This window comes from Corvus hawaiiensis, chromosome Z (genome assembly GCF_020740725.1).
Source record: "Corvus hawaiiensis isolate bCorHaw1 chromosome Z, bCorHaw1.pri.cur, whole genome shotgun sequence".
Classification (NCBI taxonomy): domain Eukaryota; kingdom Metazoa; phylum Chordata; class Aves; order Passeriformes; family Corvidae; genus Corvus; species Corvus hawaiiensis.
The window spans coordinates 15,754,027-15,779,347 of NC_063255.1; the positions used below are offsets into that span (position 1 = coordinate 15,754,027).

The 25,321-nt window shown below is 47.8% G+C and overlaps 1 protein-coding gene and 1 long non-coding RNA gene across 2 annotated transcripts; one reads left to right on the plus strand and one right to left on the minus strand.

The window, feature by feature from the left end:
- The first annotated feature begins 1,008 nt into the window (after positions 1-1,008).
- LOC125319940 (valosin containing protein) lies at positions 1,009-23,586 on the plus strand. The gene is made up of 17 exons (XM_048291731.1): positions 1,009-1,114; positions 5,981-6,092; positions 6,474-6,646; positions 8,443-8,585; positions 11,668-11,798; positions 13,476-13,607; positions 14,024-14,126; positions 15,848-15,981; positions 16,235-16,370; positions 17,394-17,506; positions 18,122-18,286; positions 18,395-18,517; positions 19,583-19,795; positions 20,944-21,252; positions 22,108-22,263; positions 22,590-22,744; positions 23,140-23,586. The coding sequence occupies exons 1-17, from the start codon at positions 1,098-1,100 to the stop codon at positions 23,243-23,245; spliced, it is 2,421 nt and encodes an 806-aa protein (XP_048147688.1). The 5' UTR covers positions 1,009-1,097; the 3' UTR covers positions 23,246-23,586.
- LOC125319944 lies at positions 10,913-25,291 on the minus strand. The gene is made up of 3 exons (XR_007200941.1): positions 25,281-25,291; positions 20,389-20,397; positions 10,913-11,001 (listed from the first exon to the last, which is right to left on the minus strand). It is a non-coding gene; the product is annotated as an uncharacterized LOC125319944 (long non-coding RNA).
- Positions 25,292-25,321: the final 30 nt, after the last annotated feature.

Sequence of the window (25,321 nt, forward strand, 5' to 3'; positions counted from 1 at the left end):
CAAGGTAGGACCTGCTGTCGCCTCCTGTGAATGCTGGAGGGACAGAGCGGGGCTTTGCATGGGCTTTGTCCTGCAGTTCCTTCAGGAAAACACTGGCGTGTCCTGGGCTGCACCCAGAGCCCCGTGGGCAGCAGGGGAGGGAGGGGATTCTGCCCCTCTGCTCTGCTCTGCTGAGACCCACCTGGAGCACTGCATCCAGCTCTGGGGTCCCAGCACAGCAGGGACAGGGACCTGCTGGAGCCACTCCAGAGGAGGCACCAAGATGAGCAGAGGGCTGGAGGATCTCTCCTGTGAGGAAAGGCTGAGATAAGTGGGGTTGTTCAGCCTGGAGAAGGCCACAAGGATACTGTCCATGCCTTCAAGGGACTGGAGAGCAGGAGAGCGACTTATAACAATGACATAAAGTGACTGTTGTAAAGCTGTGGCTGCCCCATCCCTGGGAGTGTTGGAGGCCAGGCTGGAGGGGGCCTTGAGCAGCCCGGCGTGGCGGGAGGAGTCCGTGCAGGGGCAGGGGTGGGGCCGGGTGCTCTGTGAGGTGCCCCCGCCCCGGCCATTCCATCACCACGAGCAGGAGCCCGCCTGGCCTGAGTGGCGGGAACCGCCGCTCCTGCGCGCCCCGCCCCGTCTGATTGGCCCTGCCCCCGGGCGCTGCCCAATCAGCGGCGGCTCTGGGGGCGGGACTTCCTGTCCGCATGGTCCCGTCGGTGGCTCTTCGCCATTGGCCGAGGCGGAGCTGTCGCTCGGCGGGAGAGCCGCGTTGCGATTGGCTGCGGGGAGGGGCGCTTGGCTGGTGGCGATTGGCCAGAGCACACCCAGGGGCGGGGCTCAGGCTGAGCCTCCCGTCTTTTTATTTCGCCGCCACCCATTGGCCGAGGCGGCCACCGGGCGGAATTTCTGATTGGCCGGCGCACGCTGTTGCTAGGCAGGCGAGGCGGCGTGGGCGGGGCTCTGCTCGCCGATGAGTCGGCGCTGAGGCTCAGCCAGCGCGGACGCCCCGAGCCCTCCGCCCGCCGCCCGCGACCCCCGCGACCCTCCGGACCCCCCGCCCGCCCCGAGGAGCCGCCGTCCGCCGCCCCTCGCCCCCTCCCCGCAGCGCCATGGCCTCGGGATCCGAGTAAGTGCGGGCCCCGCCGCCTCCCCGCGGCCTAGGCCCCGCCGCGGCCTGGGCCCGGTCCGGCCCGCCCGCCTCACCCGGGGCGGCCCGCGGGCCCCAGGCGGGCGAAGGAGGCGCCGGGACGGGGATGAGCCGCTTCCCGCCTGGGGCCCCGCCACGGCCGGGCCTCGCCGGGAAGTGTCGAGTCATGGCGGGGGGGTGAGGCCGGGCCGGGCCTCCCGCCGTGCCAGCGCCGGGCCTAGGGCCGCCCGCCCGCCCGCCTGGTCCTGAACTGCGGAGGGCTTTGTTTTCTAGACCCGTCCCGGGCTCCTCCTGCTCGCAGCGGTCCTCGGGCCGGGGCTGGCGAGTGACTTGGCGCTAGCCGAGGCAGACATGTTGTGCCGGGCATGGCCGAGGCGATCGGCGGTGTTTCCGTCTCGGGTGTCTTGCCTCACTCTTCTTGCCTGTACTCAGTTACAGGCTGAGGATCATCTTCCGTGCTCCTCAGAAATGAGTAACAGTGTCTGCACGCAGCCCACGTGCGTTTTGAGCGGAGCAAAATAGAATCCAAAGATAAATGTTCCCAATCCAAGAATACTCGAAGTGACTTTTTGACCTCGCTAGAGGCACTTTTGGTCCCTTTGGTGCCTTTTGATGTTATTTGAGTATGTTTTCCTCTTCTTTTGCGACTCGTGGAATCTAAACCTGCTTGTCCCAGCCGGGTCAGTTCCAGGGAGATGTGCCAGAAATTCCGTGTCTGCAGTGGAGGTGACATTCCCAGACCCCAGTTGTGCAGCTGCGCGAGTTAACAGTGTTTTTAAAAAGGGATTTCTACTTTAGCAAAGTTCTTCTCACCCACATAGGAAACAGCAAAAGTTAGTTTGCAGCTAGAACACGGTTACTTTTTAGATGCCATTTTTTGTCACAGCTGCTGGCAGCCATCTTGCTGAACCGAGCCTCAGCATGGCAAGAAACATTCCAAAAGCTAAGGGAGTGTGGTTTCTGAAGGGATTCCTGTTTTCCCCTCCCAGCCTGTCTGAAACAGTGTTGAAAACTTGGCTTCTACACAATGGGTCTAAACTCCCCCCTATAGTTGTCCTGTTTCAGTAAGTGGCTGCAGTCACCACATACCTCAGACACTTCACTTGGGGATAAAAACGTTTTATGATTTTTTTTTTTTTCTTTAATACCTACCTGGTAAAAGCAGTCCAGTCTGTACATCAGATGTTCGGATTGGTAAGAAATTGCTCATGGGTTTTATCTGAGAAGTGATTTCACAAGGGTGGTGGTAAAAAGCCACGCCAGTGTGCAGAAGACATGGCTGATTTCACTTTCGTTACTGCAGCGGAATAATTCTGGGAAGTGATTTTTTGTTTATTTTTTGCACAGACTTGAAGGAACAGCTTGTTTCCTTTCTTTAAGTGGAGCTTTGGAGTATGCTTGTCATTTTCAGAAGGATCATTAGTTGGTAATTACTTTCTGCTCTGGCTGTTCATACCCTCCCCTGTGATGCCTCTGGCCATTATCACTTGCTGAACAAGGGGAGCTCTGACACAGAGGGGAACCACGGAGTGGTGTAATTAAGTCCATGAAGCTGTGTCAGGGGAGGTTTAGGTTGAATATCAGGAAAAAATTCTGAAGGTGGTCAGTCACCAAAACAGGCTCCCCAGGGAAGTGGTCACATCACCAAGCCTGACAGAGTTCAGGAAGCATTGGGACAATGGTCTCAGACACAGGGTGTGATTCTTGGGGCTGCCTTATGCCAGGCCAGGAGCTGGACTTGATAATCCTGATGGGTCCTTTCTAGCTCAGGATATTCTGTGGTTCTAAAAGTTGTAGAAAGTCCCCTCGTTCTCCCATGTGTGAAATGGAGCTGTTGAACTGCTTTAATGAGAGAGAAAAGGAGGCTGAGGGAACCTGTTATGGTTGGCCTTCAGGGCTAGTACATATTTGCTTCAGTTTTATAGATGTCTTGCACTTTATATGCTGGCTTGGCCATTTGCTGTACTGGTGATTTGTGTCCTCACTTCTGGCTTCTGTCTAGGGGCAGCTTAACGCAGACCTTGAATTTCCTTTTAATTCTGAAACAGCTCTAAAGCTACATTTTGTGTTCAGTTTGTCTCTTTGTTAAGTCAGGGAAAGAAAGGGGTGAGAGGGAAGGTATGTGAGGGAGCTGACAAAAGGAGTGGGTCAGGGAGGTGATTTGGAGGGTTTACACTTCGGTCTCTGACCAGAAGCTCATTGAGGAGCTTTAAAATTACCTGGGTTAGCTTTCTGTCCCTGTCCTTTCCTGAAGTTTCCCAGCAGGGGTAGGAAAGTTGGCAGGACAGAGTCCCAACCCATGCCTTAGGCTTTCCTCTTTGGTATTTTCTGTTCGTGCTCTCCTTCCCACAGATGTTGGGGTTTGTCTGAGCAGGGTTGAGGTGCACAGATCTCTTCTGCCCTGTTATTTCAGCTGCAGTGCGAGGAGCCCCTGGAGAGATGCAATGAGGGCAAATGATGATGGTAACAATATCATAAATTGCTGCTGAAAGATGGGTAGTGCTTGTCTGTTCAAAGCCTTACCCTTGTCTGCAGGAGGAGTAACATCATTTCCGTGAATAGCTGACATGGAATTTTGTAGCACCTTTGTTTTTTCCTCTGCAGAACTGTCAGGTCAGAGCACTGAAGCTGACCCTGCACGTTTAGCTCCCTGGATGCTCTTTCTTGGAGACTTTTATTCCATTTTTAATGCCTCTAAGCTTTTTGATCCTTCTAAGTGTATCTGGTATTGATCCAGCCTTCAGTTCTTAGGGAACTGTAGGTTCAGTTCTTCCATACTAAAACTTTTTTCTCTTATTTCAGCAGAACCAAGTGGATTCTTGCTGTGTTCTTCAGCACTGCTGTATGTCAGGAGTTATCTGAACTTTCTCTCCAGTTTTTTACAGCTTTTGCGTTGTAGGCAGTGTTGATTGAAAAGCTTCCACTTGTTACCCAGTTCCTTTATCATTTATTTTTCATTTTGTGTCCCAAGCTGGTTTTCAGGCTGGATAGCAGTCCTTGCATCCCAAGGGACAAACACTTATCACGTAGCCAAAGTCTGGCAGGGGTTTCTTATCAAAAGGCCTTGGGATGTGCAGAGGGATGAGTTAGAGTCACACTCTGAATAACCCAAATACGAGTGTTGTGTCTCCCTGGTGTTTCTTAGCTAAAATCTTGAAATCTACTTGCTGGATTAGTTTCCAGTGGGAGGAGGCAAAGTCCTTACAAGTAGGTTATTGGTTTTATGTACTGTTTACCTGTAATCTGCCCTGATAACGTATGTTCAGTTTTCTTATTGCTCTCTCAGTTTTTGTGGAAATCACAGACTTTTTAGGATTTGCAACAAGACCATATTTTTAGATTGAATACGACATTTATAAGCCCTTTCCAGGATGTATGCATCAGCCTTTATTGTGTCCTTTTTTGCTCAGAGAATAGGTCTGCAGTGTCTTACCTCTTGCACTCTAATAAAGAGAGTAAAAAGCTAAGTTTCATAGTGCTGGCGTTCCAGGAAAGAACATGTTTTACAACTTGTTTTGTTCACTTAAAATAATGTTGCCTGTCTTCGCAACATGTTTTCTGTGCTACCACCGTTTAAGGGAAGCTTGAGAAACTTTTGGAAGCGAGCTGGCTGCCCTCACAGGCTTGTTTGGTATTGTTTCCCCTTTTACGTGTCAGAGAAAGGAGCCAACACTACATAGCCTGACTTGGAAAAGCCTCTGTCTTGAGGGGGGGAGGGACCTGGGTAACATCACACCATATGTATGTCACCACTCTCTGATGGACTCTTAAAAATGCAGTGAACACGCCAAGTGCTGCCATTTCCACTCAAGTTTTGGTTTCTTCTGGTCATTCTGTCTCTAAAAGGGTGAGATGGAGCCAAAGTTATGACTGCCAGCATTGTCCACAAAGCTCCCTACTCTTTGCCAATGCTTGCTTAGGACAAAGGAAGACTTTATTTTTCTTTATTTTCTTTCAGAATCAAGTCAGACTGTGCAAAGTTTTCTTTTCTTACCTTGGAAGCTGGCACAGCCACATACTTGGAGAAAGTAGTCAGGTGCCCAGTGGGGGAAGCTACAGTACTCCACCCCTGTTGTGTGTGGCTAATGTACAGCTTCCAAGAGCTCCTCAAGAATAAGTTGGTTCAAATTCCTTTTATAACATAGAGTGAATTATTTGCTGTATTAGATTTTGAAGGAGAACAGTTGATCTGCCCTTCTTCCATTGCCCTGACGTTTTTCTTGCTCCATTTTGTCAAGGCAAATGAATGATTTCTTGTATTTCTCGTGGCTTTGTTGGCCAGAGCTGCTGTGACTCCTGTGAAGGTATTATGGAATAGTGCTAAAAAAATCCCATCACAAAATCATTTTCTGTGACCACTTGAATATTTCTATGGCTTGCTTGGTTTAACAAACAGGCCTCGACAGGCTAAACTTTTACAACTCTTCCTGTCAGGGTTACTGCAGCATTGTCCTTTAATTCCCCTATTTATCTGGGATTTGACACCAAATAGACTTGAACTTCTGTTATGTTGGCAGCAGTTACATGTGATTTCAGATGAGTCTGACTAATTCATTGAGGCAAAACATCTTACAGTCAGCAACATCTCACTGACCACTTTTTTTCATAGATAGCTTCATAGCTGTATTCAGTGGAAGCTCATAGTTTTTTTTTCTGACAGAAAACGTCGTCCCTTGAACTCCTGCTACTGGTCTCTGGGAAGTAATGTTCTCCTTTGTTCTACAAACAAGTATAGTTTATGAAAGACAAGACAACAAAGAGATTTGTAGGAAGTGGAGATGAAACGGGGGGTGGCTGGACAGGGCCAGTATCACTCAGACTCATAAGCTGTGTTTTCTCTCCCAGCTCTAAAGCTGATGACTTGTCGACTGCTATTCTGAAGCAGAAGAACAGGCCCAATCGGTTAATTGTTGATGAAGCCATCAATGAAGACAACAGTGTTGTGTCACTGTCCCAGGTGTGTCATCTGTAGAGGCAAAGCATTTAATCTGGTAATTTGCGAGCTGTTGCTGTCTGTTAACTTGAAATGTAACTTTGCAACATGAGTACAAGTGTTTGCGTCAGAAGCTACAGCTGTTACCACGGAGGGAGGGTTGTCTTGTTTTCTGACACTCCTCCTTGATAAAATGTTTTTTTGAGTCTCAGTTTGTAGGTTCAGTTGAGCTTGTGCCCTTCCTCTAGTTTCAGGATTAGCTCTATACCACTGTAGTGAGAGTCTCTGTCCTCTGGATTTAATATATCGCTTCCAAGGTGTAATTTCCAAAGTCAAATAACTCTTCTTCAAATGCTCGAATTCCTATTTTTTCAAAAGCTTGTTCTAACATTTTGCTGTTTGCAGGCAAAGATGGATGAACTGCAGCTGTTCAGAGGAGACACTGTCCTGCTCAAAGGAAAGAAGAGGAGAGAAGCAGTCTGCATTGTTCTGTCAGATGATACCTGCTCAGATGAGAAGATTCGCATGAATAGGGTTGTTCGCAACAACCTGAGAGTGCGCCTGGGTGATGTGATCAGGTGAGGACACAGTGTTACCAGTGGAAGACAGTAGCAACATCACACATTATCTCATAGTATCTGAGCTGCCCTATTGCAAAAACAAGTTAAAACCTGTTAGAAATGAGTGCCAGAAAAAAATGGAACAGCCAAATAGCAAGATTAAAAATCCCTCAAGGATGTTTATATTCCAATTTTTGTTGTAAAAATAATTTTAAATTTAGGAATGCTGAAAAAATGTTGCAGAAATTTTGTTGTGCAGCACTTGCAGGAAATAGAATCATAGAATTGTTTGGGTTGGAAGGGACCTTAAAAGCAGTAGGAGAACTTTGAAGTATGGATCTCTGCTTAGAGGAGACAAGTCCTATTCTGTGATGGGAGTGGGTAGAAGGGTAGCACGTGAGCATTTCCTGAACATAAAAATGGTAGTTTACAGGTTTAAATATGACAGGGCTATCAGCTCCTCCTCCTGAGCATTGTCCTGATATGGAATATCCCACACGTTCTGAGAAAATAAGAGCTTGGGTTCTGACACCAGACTTTCTGAAGTGGTATCTGTAATAATTTTTAAATGCAAAATGTGTTTCATACAAACTTAGTAGATGAGAAGAAAAGAGGCTGTTCCACCCATCCCTCTACCACTAAAAAGGCAAGTTTTAAACACCACTGTAGTTGGTTCAGAATGGTGCTTTGTGTCTTTGGATTTAAAATAGAGGTGAATTCTTACTTTAACTAAATGTGAGATTCCTGTTGGAGTCTCTTCTAGCATGACAGCCCATGCTCTCCTCTTTGTTAGCACTATGTCTGTAGTGGTTCTCAGCCTCCCAAATGTGTTACCAGTTGTCTTGACTCACTGTGAGGTCAGGGAATTTTCACACCACTTGCCCTCAAGGTTTTTCTTGCCAATCTTTAAGAGCTTATAGTGTTACTGTGTCCTGGTTTCTGCCGAAGTCCAGATTCATGTGCTAATCATTTGCTGATTGTGGTCTGTCAAATGTTTTCCTTCTGGGACAGTGTGTCTTTACCCTTTTGCTATGTCCTCTCTGTAAAGCACGTGGTAAAATAATCTGTTAGGAGTCTCTAACAAAAGTCACATACGAAAAGCTGCCTGCTCAGCTGCACTTCCATGCAGGCTTTTCTTAGCTGGCGAAGCCAGTTTCTGCCACGGCTGGATACTTTGAGCTATCGCTACCATAGGCTGTTGTGCTACACTGCAAAATAATAACTGTAGCATGTATTTAAAAAGGGGGAAGGGACCCTCAGCCTTTAACCTAATTATCAGCCCCTACAAAGTGGGACTGACAGACACGTGGCTGCCGAGCTGTTTACCCCTGGTTCGTACTGCGAGAGCCTTTGCTTGGAATCAGGTTTGTCAGCAGTAGGGACTCTGGGGACTGTAGTGAGAGAGAGGAAGGAACAAAGAGTTTTCCCCAGCTCACTTTTCCTTGCAGCTGGTTCTGCAGTAGCTTGTTGAAATAAAAGCTACCTCATGACTCTCACTGCATTAGAGGTGTGTGAATGTGGTGAGGGGGTCTGCAGAAGAGCAGAAGGGTAGGAGGAAACTATGAAACTCTCCAGTGGTCTTGGACAGGGCTGAAAGGAGTGAAGGCAGGTGTGTGTTGTGAAGACCAGCTCTGGGTATGATTTTTGCCTTGTCAGCATTGAAATATTCTTGTGTCAGTAGGAAGTCTTGCTAGGGCTTTTGATAGTCTTTGGGTGTTCTTTTGTGGGAAGGGGCATATCTTTTCTTTTCCAGGTGTAACACTGAGGTGCAAGTCCAGCATGATGTGGCTAACTGGGGTTTTCTTATGTTGCAGCATCCAGCCTTGCCCAGATGTGAAATATGGCAAACGTATCCACGTGCTGCCAATTGATGACACGGTAGAAGGGATCACGGGGAATCTGTTTGAGGTCTATCTCAAGCCCTACTTCCTGGAAGCTTACAGACCTATCAGGAAAGGTAATAATGCCTGTCATTGAAGTCCTCATGGCAGCAAGTGTGAGCTAGTCCTGAGACTGAATACAGAGAATTTCTAGAAGCTTGCACAGATCTCTGTAAAGCATTAGACCAGCATTTAGACACCAGTAGGGAGAGATTTTGCTAGCGTTGATTTAAATTTTCCCTAATCTTCTGAAGGAGCGATTGCTGCTGCTGGCTAGCAGAGCAATTTGGTAGTTCTGCGTTTTTTAGCTACATGAGATGGGAGAGCATCAAAAAGGCTTAGGTGGAACTTGGGAGAAAATCTCATTAAACTAAGTTGCTAGCACGTGATGTAATTGGTGAGTTGCCTGCGTATTAATCAATTGGTTGGGTGTACGTTGTGCTTATCCAGTCTCATCAGAGTCCATCCTTCATTAATGTGGTAATTGAAGGGGAGTCAGGTTCAGATCCCCACATCTGGAGTGGTAGAGTTGGGTGCTATGTGGTGCTGAATGTGGTGACATGCATATACCTGCCATAGAAGTGATCATATGCAGCATTATATAACAATTAACATCATACAATTTAATTAACTTCTTACTCTCACCTAAAATCCAGTCACCTTGAGCCATACACTGGCCTTCTCCATCCTCCCACATCACCCATGAAGTGCACCCAGGTCCCTGAGGAAAAGCAGAACCATGGGTGGGCTTGCCTTTGCCTGAGGCAGCAGTGACCCAGACTGTTTATCCCAGCATATTACGTGCATTACAGAAACTTTGTCTACTTCTACAGTATGTAAAATGTTGGCTGGGGAGGGGCAGTCACCAGGTGGCTTTTGCTAAATGTGTGTCCCAAAGTTTGCTGTTCCCACCGCACTTTGCTCTCAGTGTAGTCATGAACAGTCCATTGCATCATTTGGTTTTCCAGAGGCTGATGTGCGATAGGAATGCAATACACCATCTCAGTGCCATGCTTTGCCTCTCCCTGGCATTGGAGTAGCCTCAGCGTCTGATGTTTTGTCATCAGATCCAAAGACCGTTTCTTCCTCTTAGGTTACGGAATAACGTGGAACAGACTTCCGGTGTGCTGGGCCAGGTCCCGGCACACTGCAGTGATTTGTGTCTCTGGATCTGCCAGCATGACCTTTTTCCACATATTTACTAGTTTTTCAGGATTCTACATTTGTTCAGGAGTGAAACTCCAAAATGTTGTAGGTCCACTGGACAGCCTGGACACTTTCCCATACTATTCCACACACTTTGCCACTTATAACTGTTGGTCCTCTAGACATATCCCATCACATAACCTTAAACAAGACCTGAACCACATTCAGCAACATGCTGTTTCACAGCACCAAGCTTGCCAGAATTCCAGAAGTATTTGGACGACACCCTCAGGCATGTGGTGGGATCCTTGTGGCTGTCCTGTGCAGGACCAGGAGTTGGACTCAGTGATCCCCTTGGTTCCCTTTCAACTCATATATTCTGTGATAAGAACCAGGCTGGCTTCAGGTGTACTGAAAGGGTATTAAAAATCTTTAAAATGCTCAAATGCTACTGTAACCAGCTTGGTGAAGGAAGACCTCAGGAGGGAGATGTAGGAAAGGTGCAGTTACCAGTAGTTCCTGGTGGGTGGCTCCCAAAGTACAGAGTGGATGGCAGTGCTCAGTTCACTCATCAGATTCGTCTCAGGACCAGTGATTCCGTCGCATCCATAAGCCCCTGCTGCAAGGAGCAACACAAAGATAACCTTAGCCCAGGCACCAAGACAATAAACCTCACCACAGGGTACACCTACACCGAGTGAGGTGTTAAAAAACGTGCCCTGAGAACAAGCACGACTAAACATAGTCACCAGCTACTGTTATATACTGGATGCTTGTAACAAAATTGGTTTAACATGCTCTGCTCAGATCTGTTATTATGCCAACCCTTCGTCCCCATGCTGGGTGCCAGAAAGGACTGTTGTCCTTTGACCCCAGCATGTGACTAAATATCACACAGCCACTCATTCCCCACCCAGCCGTGGGATGGGGAGCAGATCAGGAAAAACTCAACTTATTGAGTTAAGAACATTTTAGAAATTGAAACAAATTAAAATATAATAGTAGCAGTAATGGAAAAGAGGGCGGATGCAACTCAAAGAGACACCTGGGACAGTTGCTCACCGCCTGCTGACAAATGCCCAGCCTGTCCCTCATCAGTGTGTGATGTCTCACAGTGAAATCCCCCTAGTTTATACACTAGACATGGTGTTCTATGGCATGGATAATCCTTTGGCCAGTTTGGGTCAGCTCTCCTGGCCGTGCTCCCGCCTGGCTTCTCGTGCACCTGCTCACTGGCAGACCATGGGAAACCAAACAGTCCTTGAGTAAGGGTAAGCACTGCTGAGCAACAACTGAAACATCAGCGTGTTATCAACATGATTCTCATCCTGAATCCAAATCACAGCACTGAAACGGCTACTAGGGAGAAAATTAACTATCCCAGATGAAACCAATACAAGTATATCAGCTGGCACCCTGACTAAATTCACTTCGTTAGAGTAATTTAAGGAATAACTGGGAGACTGAGTAGAAAACCAAATGCACTTTTGGGATTGTGTTCATAGCACTTCTGCTGTAACGTAGATGAAAGTACACTATATAGAAACAAGTTGAAGTTATCCAGGTCTGTAGCCCAGTGCAGCCAGGAGTTGTAGTGCAGTTTTATATATTATTCTGCTTCTGGAGACGAGTAGTTACAATTAGTAACAACTAGTTATATGAATTCAAAATGAATTTTTATTATGTTAAGGCTTTTTGCCTGTTCTAGAAATGTTAAATTGAAACTGAATGGGAAAAAAATGTGATTTCTTGCCTTTGTGTTTTGTATTTGGGCGGGGTGTTCTTTTCTATTTGCTGTTTTTTACTGGATGAAATTGGAGAACTGAAACAGTGCTCAGGCTGTCTCAGTGGATGCAGATCCTGAGTTTAACATGCAAAGCAGTGTTATAAATGCCACGGTGTCTGCTGGCGTGACCCGCTTCCTTGAACTCTGGGGCTGCTGGTTGTACAGGGGTTGACATTTTGCAGGTGTGGGTTGCAACAGGCCCCTGACTGATATGTGGGGTTTTACAGGTGACATCTTCTTGGTGCGTGGAGGGATGCGTGCAGTGGAGTTCAAAGTGGTGGAGACGGATCCAAGCCCGTACTGCATAGTGGCTCCGGACACAGTGATCCATTGTGAGGGAGAGCCCATCAAACGAGAGGTGAGTAGAACCCTGCCATGTGGTTCTCCTCTGTCCAGAGTCTGTTCCTGGGACAGGGCTGGAGTGCAGCAGTGTTTGCAGTTCCTGTTTTGACATTTTGTCTACTGACTGTAATGGTTGGAAACACCGGTTTCAGGGGATGAGCTTCTGCTGGAGGTAATAAGAGAAAGGTACTTCCAGTGTCTTCCTCATATGCTGAAAGCAGCAGGGGGTAGATTTGCTGATGAGATGCCATGCTTTGGCAGCAGCTGCTTTGCATCTGCCTGCAGATATCTCACACTGTGCTTGGACGCATCTTCTAATTCCAGTGTTCCCTTGATTCGTAGCAGAGAGAGCTTACAATGCTGCTAAATTTCATGCTGTGTAAAAAGAAAGTAACAGGCACTTTTTCTGAGAGAAATTTGAAATCCCCAAATGGTTGACATTAAAAAAATAAGAATTCCCCGGTCCATTAAGGTGTCTAGCCCTGAGTGTTGCAACCTTGTGGCTGCCTGCAGGGCTTGTCTGACCGGTCTTGGCCACCTGACTGTTACAGAGTAGGAAATCTCAGGGAAATGAGCTAAGGTGGGTGCATACTTCATAGAATAAGTACCTTTTTCTCCCTGCAAATAGAGTGAGTGCTGGTTTGTTGTTAGCTGCCTTCTGAAGAACTCACCTCTGTGACCCTTGCGAGACTGCACCTGGGCACTCCATGAATCCAATTTGGCCTCTTCAGGCCACAGCAGAGATAGATATGAGTAAGTTCAGCCAAGGCCACGAAAGTTATGAGGAGCTGGAGGTCAGGAATGAATGAGGAGGGACTGGGATCAGGGGATGATGCAGCCTGGAGAAGGGAAGGCAAAGGGACAGACCTGATGGGAAGGGGTAGATGACCAGAGTCTTCTGAGAGCTGTGCCCAAGGACAGGACTGGAGGCACTGGCATGAGCTGGATCAAGGGAAGTTACCAGTAGATACTAGGAAAAATGTTTCTCCCGATCCTGAAAGCAGAGACCAGAGAGGGCAGAAATCTCCAAGCTTGAGATCTTCAGTGCTTGTTAGGTCCAGCCCCTGAGTGGCCTGATTGAGGTAGGTGAGGCTTAAACTGAGCGCCTCTGAGATTCCAGGCTGTGTTATTATTTTAGTGTGGCCTAAATAACTGAGGCCAGTAGAGGTTTGGACAGCTGAATGAATGGATGCTGTGAAGGAAGAGTTGGTTACAACTAATCTTATCTATTTGTCTGGACCTTAACATTCTGTGCTAATTGTAGTCAGTGTCAAAAGGTAACACTGCACCTGAGTAACTGGCAGATAGAGTGTGCCAGATAGTTAAACATAGCATTTACTCTAAGAAGTAGGTATATTTTATACTGACATTGTCTCTTGTTACTTCCATTAGCCCCACCAAAGAGTCACAGAGCTTGTTTTGTGCTAGAGTCTGTAGGGAACCTGGCAGCAGAGGCTGTCATTCCAGAGGGTGGGCTTCAGTGAAGTCTGAGTACGTGCAGGCAGTTCTCTTTTTATGTCTGGGAAGACAAAGCTAAGAAACAATTATAGAAGACATCAGGAAGACTTGAAAGGGAGAATCTCAAGACAGGCAAGAAATGTCTAAAAAGCCATATTCCTGGCTTCTGTGGACTGGGAGGGGTTGTTAAAGTATTGTTTTCATTCAAATGTTTGATGTATTTCCTCCTGGGTAGGATGAAGAGGAGTCGCTGAATGAAGTGGGCTATGATGACATTGGTGGCTGCCGGAAGCAGCTGGCTCAAATCAAAGAGATGGTGGAGCTTCCCCTCCGACACCCCGCTCTCTTCAAGGCCATAGGGGTGAAGGTATGTCCCCGTGTGCAGGTGGATAAGTGGGCTTACGCTGGGAAGTGTTTCTCCACGACAGAGGTTTAGGAGAAATTGGAGAGGGGAATAAATAATTTGTGGTGTGGGGTTTTGGTTTTTTTTTTTTAATGCTAGTGTTTGGAAAGCATTTGCTTATGTGTTCTGGACACAGACTGAAGCACTGGCAGCTTGTAAAGCAGAGTGATGCTTTGAATCAGTGCCGCCAGTTACTGGCAAGGTTTTTGTTGTGTGTTGTGTGAAGTAGTAAGGGTGTTGATAGCAATGCTGGGATGGCAGCTGTTGCATGAGTTTGCATCACAGTTTCAGACTAGCATTATCAAATGCTTACAAATTCAGTGTGAAGCTGCTTAAGCAGTCAGATACTCACCACCTAAGTCCCTTGCCTTTGTCCTCAGCCTCCACGTGGGATCTTGCTGTATGGTCCTCCTGGCACTGGTAAAACACTGATTGCCCGAGCGGTGGCCAACGAAACGGGAGCTTTCTTCTTCCTGATCAACGGTAAGTTTTGTGTCTGCTTTGGCCCCAGATCTGCTGTGTGCTCATTCGTCCACCTTATGGTAAGGAATGGTGTTATTAAGGCTTGTAGAGCCCCATTGTCTTCCTGACATCCTTCCTTACTTCTTTCAAGCATGCCTCTGGGGATACTTGGAAGCCCTTTGTGTGAAAGTATCCGTTGTGGCACTTCCCTGAAGCTTGATTTCATTGTAGCAGAGTGCTTGGAAGATTGTGGTGGGACATGGGAATTTGGAGTCTGTCTGTCCACTTATGTTGGTGAGGGCAGAGCTGGCAGGCTGGCTTTGGTCCCACCCTGCTCCATTCAGAAAAGAAGCTGCTATGGATTCCTCTTTCCCCTAAGTAAAGCACAAAGACCTCTTTTGTTTCACAGTACATTATTTGGAAGGAACTTCGCTGAAAACTATAATGAGATCCTTTAGACTTAGCTACAAGTGACAGAACTCCTATTGATAACTCTCACCTGTAGCAGTTGAGGTGGCTACTGGTTGATATCTAGTAAGGGCCAGATTCTGAATTTTCCACACGGCTTTTCTGTCCCATTTTAATCAGTGCTGGAATAACAGAACATTTTTACTGAAGGAAAATGCAGCTTTTCTTCTCTGGTTTCAATCATGTGACAGGGACAGCAAACAACAGTATAACACAGCACAGCAGTGACCAGCAGTAGGGTTGGTGACTTGCTTTTATCTCTAGATAGTGGATGTAAATGGGCTGGTTTTATCCATATGTCACCACTGTCATATACTTCCTCAAGTGTGTGGAAGCTGTCACTGAATGCTAATGCACCAGCCGTTTCTTTATATGGTTGTACATCTACTGCATAATAAAAATAACACTGTCAGAGTTAGCGATGCATTTGCTGCCTGCTGGCCCCACTCCTGAGCTGTAGGCAGGGCTGATATGAACTGGTGAGTTACCTGTAATGAAATACTTGGAGCACCTGGCCACACCTGTGCCTTTGCACCTGGCAGCTTTGTGTGCCTGAGGGTCAGGTTTATTTTTCTTGGATCCTTTAGAAGCATATTTTCTCTTCATTACGTCTGCCATCAGCATGATAGCAAAATCTGTAAAAACAGAATAAATCTCTAAACCTGCACTAGTGTTCAGCAGTTGTAGATGTCAGGGGAATGCTGTCCATCCATTTGGGATCAATGTGCTTACACACTTTTATTTTGTATTTAACCTTTGAAAGGAGATGGGGGTTGTGTTTTTGTTTGTTTGTGGTTGTTTGTTTTGATTTTTTAAACTAATTTTTAGGATCATACAGAGGTAAATATATACCTGTATAATGTAAGCTAGAGATGGCCTCATAGAGGTTTTCCTTCCCTATCCTGGTAATTCATCACCTTATAATTTGATTGCTTCTCTTGCAAGCTAGGACTGGCATTAACTGTGTGTGGTGGCACATTACAGAGAAGCTCACCAAGTGTGAAATAGGGTAAGGAAAGAGGCAGCTAAAGGTAGCTCATTGACTAGTGCTGCATTCTCTTAGAGTAAAGTGGAAACACCAAAATAATGATAGAAAGTAATTCTGCATGCTGGTCTTGCCTTTCAGCTGCAGATTTAGTGAATTTGATGGATAGTATTTGCTTTGGCTTGAAATATAGTTTGTCCCATGTGAATGTTGTACTAAAAAAATTCAGCTGCATGTTTTTGGGACTAGCTGCCTCTCTTCTGAATGCCACAGTACCACTATTTTTTAGGTCCTGAGATCATGAGCAAGCTGGCTGGTGAATCTGAGAGCAACCTGAGGAAAGCCTTTGAAGAAGCAGAGAAGAATGCTCCTGCGATCATCTTCATTGATGAACTGGATGCCATTGCTCCTAAGAGAGAGAAGGTAAAGAGAGCCTGTAGGAGGTAAATTAGTATGTCCTTTTTTGGTAGCAGCTGGCATGAGTCCCTGCATTTGACTACAGGGTAAAGCAGCATTTCCTTAACACCCGAATTGAGTTGGACATGAGATGGGTCAGATACAGTTCACGACATTTGTTACCGTCCTGTGGCTGCTGTATCTGCCAGCTCTGATGCAGTGCTGGCTCCCATGCCCCTTGTAGAGCTGTTGGTCTCAGCGCTGCTTTCTCTCCCCACAGACACACGGGGAGGTGGAACGTCGCATCGTGTCCCAGCTGCTGACCCTCATGGACGGGCTGAAGCAGAGGGCACATGTGATCGTGATGGCAGCCACCAACAGACCCAACAGCATTGACCCAGCGCTCCGGCGATTTGGTAACCACCACTGCCCTCTCTTCCCCGTGTGTCACACACTCTGTGACAGGCCACGCTTCAGGGGCCTCAGATTGAGCAGAAGTTCATGCTGAACATTTTCTGTGTGTTACATAAACTATTGACCTGTCTCCAGCTCCTTGCTAGAAATTAATTTCCAGGTTTGCAGCCTTTGATGTCATTTTCTGTGCCATGTAAGGTGAGAGCATGTAGAAATAGAATAATAGTTTGAAGTGGGAAAAGTGTGCTAGCCTCTATTAGGTGAAGTTGTTTCAGGACACAGTTAAGGAGGAAATGCCTAAGAGGATGTTCGTGCATTAGATTGCAGAAGGCTGTGAGTTACTTGATTTGTCTTTCTTTTATTAATGGCAAGTACAGTAGTTTCTGAGACTCAGGTTTTCAAGACATGGCACTGTGAATGAATGTCTGGTGTATGACCAGTTGGTACAGTTTGTAATAGCAAACCTGTCAAGTGTATGGTGGAAATGACCTCTTAAATGTGTAGTGAGACATTTGAAAGCACAGCTGTGACTGGAGGAAAAATAGAGGTGTGCATATCATAGTGAATATTGCAGTGATACCCTGTTTTCCTCAAGTGTTTCACCACTTGGGTACTGCTCTGAAAATCCTAAAAAATTATATCTCTCAGTATTTCTGGACTCTTGTGGACAAGGACACAAAGGTAGAAATAATCAAAAATGTCTCACGGTATGTTGGTTCAGTGAAGCCTATTTTACCAAAAATGAGGCTCAGAAAAAGTTATTAAATGAGCAGTTTTCTGTGCTGTATCATCCCCAGCTCTTACTGTTAGTCTCACAGTAGTCTCACTTACCCTAAATGCCTATTGCCTTTCCTTCTTCTGTGATCTGTCTCTTCTGTTGTGCTGATAGATGCTGCAGGGAAACCCAAAACTCTGGTATTTTCTGAAATTTTGTGGAAAAAATTACTTGTTCAGTCAGTGGAAGGCAGCAGGTGCAGCTCCTCTGGTGTGCAGAATCAACAGCTCAACATGTTTGTACTCCCCAGGTCGTTTTGACAGAGAGGTAGATATTGGTATCCCAGATGCCACCGGGCGCCTGGAAATCCTGCAGATCCACACAAAAAATATGAAACTGGCTGATGATGTGGATCTGGAACAGGTGAGTGACATTAGGAAAGCTTGTCTCCTATTCAGTGCTCTGTTCTGTAGTGGAAGAGTTGTTAAGGCTTGATTGTACAAGTGCAGTAGCTCAATTAGGACAGCATGAAACTGCATGAATGTGTGATCTCTGGGGTTCCTTCTGACCAGTTTACCAGTGACCACAAGTCCTCACTCACTAGTTAACAATGGCATAGCTAAGTGAAACAAATATGTGTCATTCCAATCTGGAAGTGCCTTGCCACTGTCCTCCTGCGTTTGTTTGCTGTGGCATTGCCTTTAAAAGTACAGCAGGCCTGAAACAGCTCCCACACACCTGGCTGAACATTGTGATGTCACTAGACACCACTTGTAAGCTGGATGGTTTCTGTCATCTCTGTCCTGAATGAAGAACTGCAGTCCTCAGGGTTACCTTTCTGCACACCATCTGAATTCCAGATGCAGATTGGATCTGCAGTAGGCAGTAGAAAGCAGAGTGTCTTTGCCTGAGTGGTAGCACTTTTCTTAATGTGCAGCAAAGCCCTGGTGTTGCTGCCCTCCCTTCCCAATGAGGGACCAGAGCGTGTGTTGCCCTTGCTTGTATCCCTGTGAGTCATGGTCAGTGCTCTGCTTTCAGGTGGCAAACGAGACCCATGGCCATGTTGGTGCTGACTTGGCTGCTCTTTGCTCAGAAGCTGCTCTTCAGGCTATCAGAAAGAAGATGGATCTCATAGACCTGGAAGATGAAACCATCGATGCTGAAGTGATGAACTCTCTGGCTGTGACCATGGATGACTTCAGGGTAATGCAGGAGTGCCTCTCATTTCTTCTGGGTGCAATTAATTGCTTCTCTGAAGCAAGAGAAGGTAACATGCTAGAATTCATATAATACCATTTCTTCTAACAACAGTGGGCTCTAAGCCAGAGCAACCCTTCTGCTCTTCGGGAGACTGTGGTGGAGGTGCCACAAGTTACCTGGGAAGATATTGGTGGCCTAGAAGATGTGAAGAGAGAACTCCAGGAGCTTGTACAGGTAAGGCTTTACAACAGATTTTTTTGCTTACCCAGCTTAAAAAATAATTATAGTAATAAAATCCAGAATATCTTCAGTTTCTTGTCTGGGCTGCAAACAGAGTAAATGCAGAGGCTTTATGGTATCTACTTGTAATGGACTATAAATACCATGCTGTTCCATCTTAGTGAACTTGGGGAGGAAGGTGCTGGGAAGCAGCATCAGGTCTTCCTGAGCTGAATCTACAGTGACATTTTATGTGGATGTTGTGCAACGTGCAGAAACAGCCACAGTTCTGCCTCATAAGTGGAGACCAGCAGTGGGACCACTGCTGAGAATCATCTTACATGGTAGCTTTATCTGCCAGGCAGTGGATGAAGATGCTAATACAGAGAGCTTCTGAAGGGCTCCCCATCAGCCTAAGCACAGGGACAGGTGAGAAGTAATTGTGAAGCCCTCTACAAAAGGAAAGATCGGGACAAAATGTTACAAACGGTCTGTGGAAACTCCAGGTGTCTGCACTGGCATGGTTTGGGTTTGATACATTCCTGCTTTAGCTAGCTCTGTAGAAACATCCTGCCTGTGAATAAAAGAATCTAAATTTTCAGTCTAATTTTCTGATGTTAAAATCATCACCTGTCTTGTATCTGACCTCGTTGCTGAGGATAAAGGCTCACATCAGACACCTTGCCTGTCTCTGGAGAGCAGAACAAATGGGTTAGGTAATGAGCTGTTCCCTTTTGCAGGGCAAAAGTGAAGCTGAGGTTAAGTGTGCTGGAAAGTACTGAACTGGTACTTAGTTCCTAGAGGTAAATAGGTTGTTCTAGGCACCATTCCAAACCAGTGTCTACTTAAAAACTGCGGTGGCACCAGGCAGGATCTTGTGTTTAACCCACCAGAAATCTCAGGCAGTGCTTCTGGTAGAAGCAAGAAGAAGAACTGACTCAGAGAAAGGTGTCCCTTCCCATGCCAGAGGAATTGGATTGTATGATCTTTTGAAGATCCCTTCCTACCCAAACCATTCTGTACTTCCAAGGTAGCCTGTTCTGGCTCATCATGAGAGGTTTTTGTTTTGTTCTCCTTCAGTATCCTGTGGAGCACCCAGACAAGTTCCTCAAATTTGGCATGACCCCATCAAAAGGCGTTCTGTTCTATGGGCCACCTGGTTGTGGTAAGACACTGCTGGCCAAAGCCATTGCCAACGAATGCCAGGCAAACTTCATTTCCATCAAGGGGCCGGAACTGCTCACCATGTGGTTTGGTGAGTCTGAAGCCAACGTGCGCGAGATCTTTGACAAGGTAAGTGTTTCTCCTACTCCCTGTGCTATCTTTGTCTCCACTGCATCTGTCGTACTGGTTCTTGGTTGTGTTTTCCCCACTTGCACTGAGAGCAGGAGCTGCTTTCCTGGGGGAATTAATCCTCTTCAGCAACATAACTCTTAAAACGGTTTCCTCTGGCTGCAGTTGGCGTCTGTTGTTAGAGGGTGATAAATTCCCCAGTGCCTTTGGCAGAGGCTATGGTTAGGATGGCACATGTGTGCTCCACATCCCTGGAAACTTAGATTAACACCTCATTAACTGTCACCGTCTACAGATTTTTAGAATCTCATGTGAGGTTTTGTCATGCAATATACACAGTTTAGAAGGGAGCTCACTCCTGCTCAGTTGTCCCATAGTGTCTGCATGGATTATCTTGTGAATCCTTGCCCTTGTGGTTGGGGACGGTGCTATTAGACCAAAGTTGTCAGGAGAGTAGAGAGGAATTTCGGTGGGAGGGAACCTCAGAGACTGTCTAGTTCAGCTGTTTGTGCAGAGCAGGGAGATAACTTTGAAATTTCATCAGCTCAGTGCATTGAGTTCTGGCCATGGGTGAAGGGTGGAGAATCCCTGACCTCTCTGGGCTTGTTTGCTGGTGTTGGAGAGCTCCTATTGTGAACATTTTTTTTTCCTTATTTCTCACTGGGATTTTCTCAGCAGCTGTTTGTGCCTGTGGTCTTTCCTCCTTTCACTGCACACTGTGAAAAAAGATCCAGCTCCCTATAACTATACATTAGGTAGCTGAACGCAACAATTGGATTTCTCTCCCTTCCACTGGATATATCTCACCTACTTGTGTGCCTGAATGCCCTGCTGACATCCTCAGGTCTTGCAGGGAGAGTTCTAGTCCAGCAAAATGGCTGAATTTTTCACTCTGGACATTGGAGTTGCTACTTTTCTGCCTGGTTCACAATATTCCCACTGTGGGGAAATCCAGTTTGCTCAGGAGAATTTGATGGAGGGGTTGTGTGGCAGGGGATTGTTCTGGAGCAGCTCTTCCAAGCTGTTCTTGTGAAGAGCTTCTGGTACTCCTGAGCTGTGTTAATGGTAAGGAAAGCTTATAATGAAGTCAGTGTGCTCCTTGTTGGGCAGTATTAGCATGGAATAATGGTGCCCACTGCTGTTTGCAGGCTCGCCAAGCAGCCCCATGTGTGCTGTTCTTTGATGAGCTGGACTCCATTGCCAAGGCCCGAGGTGGGAATATCGGCGATGGCGGCGGTGCTGCAGATCGTGTCATCAACCAGATCCTGACTGAGATGGATGGAATGTCCACTAAGAAAAACGTCTTCATCATTGGTGCCACCAACAGGCCGGACATCATTGACCCAGCCATCCTGCGCCCCGGCCGCCTGGATCAGCTCATCTACATCCCCCTGCCTGACGAGAAGTCACGGGTTGCAATCCTTAAGGCCAATCTGAGGAAATCACCAGTTGCCAAGGTAGGATCTGTGCCCTGACCGCTTCTGGCTTGGGTTTGCTGTGTGCTGTTCGTGTTCCTCACAGGCTGTGGACAGCACAGAGGTCTGGAGGCTCATCTGTATAGTAGGGTAGAAGAGGAGGCTGGAGCTCTGAGGTTAGGTGTCAGAAAAGCTGGAAATCGGTCTGCAAGCACAGCAAGACTGTGTCAAAGTGGGGTTCTGCTCACAGTGCAGGGTCAGAAAAGCCTATTTTGGTGAGGTGGAAAAGATTCTTACAGTCTGGGAAAAAAAAAGGGTAGAACACACAGATGGGAAATAGGAATTGAAGAGGAATCATTGCAGTGAGTTGTTGCTGAACCCTGTCATAGGCAAGAACTGTGTCCCTTGCCTGGGAAGAGGCAATAATGAAGCTGAGAGTTAATCAAAGAAAAGCAGACATGAAGTGAGAGCCCAAGCTTGCCTATTTAGGTGCTGCTGAGAAGGAAAGTTTCAAAGGAGGTTGCAGTAACACCCTCTCAACTGAGGGGGAAGAGAGGAGGAGGTCGGCTGTCTTGGTCTGCCTGTGCCCCATCTCTATTCCCAGTGTGATGGTGTTTTGTTTGATTCCTCATGCTGAGACCTGAGCAAGTCATATCCTAAATCTGTAAGTGCAGAGGCATTTACAGCCACTTTTTGGATTCTTGGTGGGTGTGAGGAGCATAGCCTGCTTTCATGTGTGGTTAACTTTTCCTGAAAATGAGAATCTTAACAGCTGATCTTTCCAAAATTGGCCATAGTTAAGGGAGCACCTTGATACCCTGGGATCTGACGACACCTTTCTGTCACTTGAGGATGTGAGGTATAAAGGAAAGGCCTCTCTTCTGTATTTTTCTCTAGGATGTCGACCTGGATTTCCTGGCTAAGATGACCAACGGCTTCTCAGGGGCTGACCTGACAGAAATTTGCCAGCGTGCCTGCAAACTGGCCATTCGCGAATCCATTGAGAGTGAGATCAGGCGAGAGCGTGAGAGGCAGACCAACCCTTCTGCCATGGTGAGTGGGACAATGAGCTCTCCCTACCCACATTTGTGAGGTGTGATGTGTTCCTCTGTCATCCTCGGGGATGAGTGGGCTCTTGTGCAGAGCGGGGAGCTGGAGCACTTTGTTCTCATCTTGTGGGAGGTTGAGGACCCTCCTGGGATGCCTCATGGTCAGCATTGCTCAGGAGGTGCCTGCTGCAGCCCTGACTCATGCACACCTTTCCAGCCCCCGCCTTGGAGGGTGCTGGGAGCTTCCAGACCTGGAGGGAAGCTGTGAGCAGCTGTTGGGCCTGTGGAGCTTGGGCACACAGCTCACCTGGTCCCTCTGTCCCGCTGCAGGAGGTGGAGGAGGATGACCCGGTTCCCGAGATCCGCAGGGATCACTTTGAGGAGGCCATGCGCTTTGCTCGCCGCTCTGTCAGCGACAATGACATCAGGAAATATGAGATGTTTGCACAGACCCTACAGCAGAGCCGTGGCTTTGGCAGCTTCAGGTACCTTTGGGGTGTGAGGGGTGGGCAGTGTGGTTCAGCCAGGCCGGAGCACAGCACTGAGGCAGCTTTCTGCTGGGTTCTGGGCGACAAACCTCTTCTCTACTGCACATTCCCATTCAACCCAGCACGTAGAGCACCACTACACAGTGTGGCGGGTGTAGGCTGTGCTGCAGGTCGGTTGTAGCTGCTCTATTAGTGCTCCTGAAGTCCTTTTTTTCCTTTAACTCAAGTGACAGCCAGCAGCCACGAGCCCTTAGACCTTCCCTAATGCTTCATCCCATTCCTCTTTGCCCATCCTAGTTGTCACTGGGGGTTGGCGCAGAGGGAGGGGATGGTGCTGAGCTGCCAGCAGGCTTTTCAACAGCATCTCTTCTGTCCTGCACTGCTGCACGCAGGTTCCCGTCAGGCAACCAGGGCGGCGCTGGTCCGAGCCAAGGCACAGGAGGTGGCAGCGGGGGCAACGTGTACAGCGAAGACAATGACGACGATCTCTATGGTTAACTTGCTGTCCTCGGTGGACCAAACTCCACATCAGGCCACGTTGTACAGGGAAAAATCCAGTGTTCAGTGGACTCTTGGCTTCTTCATTCCTCAGTCAGAACAGTGTAGCTGCACGTCAGACTTTGTACAGGGAATGTTTTCTGCAAAGACTGGTGTTCAGTTGGGAGGCAGACAATGAATTAACAAGGAGGGGAACTGACTAATTTCTGAGAAATTTCTGTTCTAGTTTATGTGGCAGAATCAGCAGCTTTAGCAAAGGGTACAACGCTAGCCTGTATTAAAAAAATAAAACCCCATAAAAAAGAATAAAAAAAAATTAATAAAAATCCCACAAAACTCTAGCCAGGCCCCAGCAGTTCCTTTGTGTGGTGATGGCACTGTCTAAACCCGTGTTTCTGGCGTGCTGTCTGAGCACTCCTTGCTCCAGTGGAGCCCATCCGTGTGTGTATTCCCCTGCTGTGGATAGGGCTGCTCTTTATGCTTAACACCTCTTAGCTCTGTTAGTGGAAGAAATGGGTTTGGCAGGGTCTCTGCCCTGCCCTGGCTTGGCAGCAAGAGCCTGGCAGCAGGTAGCTGGTGTTGCTTCTCCGAGGCTGGCCATGAGCTGTCAGGTCTCCTGCTGCTGTGGCTTTGCAGCGAAGGACCTCTCCAACAATCCCCGTCTCATCCAGGCATGAGGGGCGCTTGGGGTGTCTCTGGGGTTCTGGCACAGTGTGACACCACTGTGGCTGGGGAGAGAGGAGCTTCAACGCATTCCATGTGTCCCAGTGGCTTTCTGATGGTTGTCTTGGATCTCTGGTGCCAGCTGGCCTTGTGTTGTGACCCAGACTCAGTAGTTGGGTTCTGATCATGGTTTTTCTTCCTTTTCACCTGTTCTGACTCCCCACCTTGCTGCTTCGTTTTTTTTCCCTTCTGTGAGCTGAAGAATGTGCTGCTGCTGTACGTGGTTGCTTTATGTCAGGAAAGCCCTGGGTCCTAGGGAGCAGGAGCAGACAAGAGGCTGGATACGGCTGAGCCCTCAGCCTGAGGGGGGCAGTGGCTTTAGGATGCACAGAGCAGCTTTTAGGGAATGCAGGAACTGAGGGTTTCTGCAAGGAAGGTAAAATGCAATTTGTGTGACAATGTTTCCCTGGGCCTTTGGGGCTGAGCCATGAGGGGGAGGGCAGGAGTTTTGTGAGGCTGGGCTGTGGGGTTTCTGTCCCAAAGCCTGGCATATCTTGGAGGGCTCCATCAAGCCATTTGTATTTAAGGGGAGAGGATTTAATGGCAGAAGGATGGGACTGGGCGGGAGAAGGGGCTTGTGCGGAGCCGTGGGGATAAGCACAATGAAATTGGGAACGCTGCGTTTAAATAGCGCAACCTCCTGTGGGGGAGGAGGCGGTGCAGGCCCCGGGGGCCCGGGCTGGCAGCTCACCTGCGCTGTCCTACTTGGGAGCTGTCTGCCGGCACTGCTGTCCCGTCCTCACACTACCTCTGCTGGGGAAATCGCTCCTGCCGGCTCTGGCAGGGACACTACTGGCAGCAGGGCTGAGGCTGGGAGGGCCGGTGCTTACCCTGCCCTACTCCAGCCCGTTTTTGGGTTAAATATCACCTCTCTGGTCTAGGATTGATTCTCCTTTCTGAGCTCTGCAGGGACACAGATACCAGAACTAAACCCAGGAGCTTTCTGCCACCCAGGAAAGGAGCTCTCCAGGACTCCCCGAAGTCTTCCACAGCTTGCACAGGGGATTCTTCCTCTCTGCAAGTGTGAGAACATCACCATCCAGCAAGTGAGGGGCAGATCCATCCTGGCATGTCTGTCTGCTGTGGAGGCTGGGGTGATGAGGCCATGGGATGGTGGGGTGCATGTCCCTGCTCCTGGCAGCCCATATATTCCCCACTGCCTCCCTAGTCGCAAATGCTAATTAAATCCAGCAGAGTGGCTGAAGAACCTCCTCCTTTCTTCCCTGCCATTTGTGGGACGTGGTTCCTGGTGGGGGTACAGCACCTACAGGATTTCCAAGAGCATCTATCCCTGCTCCAAGGCTGTGTAAACCTGCTGGGGGGGCTGAGGGTGTCCCCAAGATCAGCACTCAC

Coding starts and splice junctions, on each gene's coding strand:
- LOC125319940 (XM_048291731.1), top strand. Junction 11,799..13,475: donor GAGAGCCCATCAAACGAGAG/GTGAGTAGAACC, acceptor CCTCCTGGGTAG/GATGAAGAGGAGTCGCTGAA. Junction 14,127..15,847: donor TTTCTTCTTCCTGATCAACG/GTAAGTTTTGTG, acceptor ACTATTTTTTAG/GTCCTGAGATCATGAGCAAG.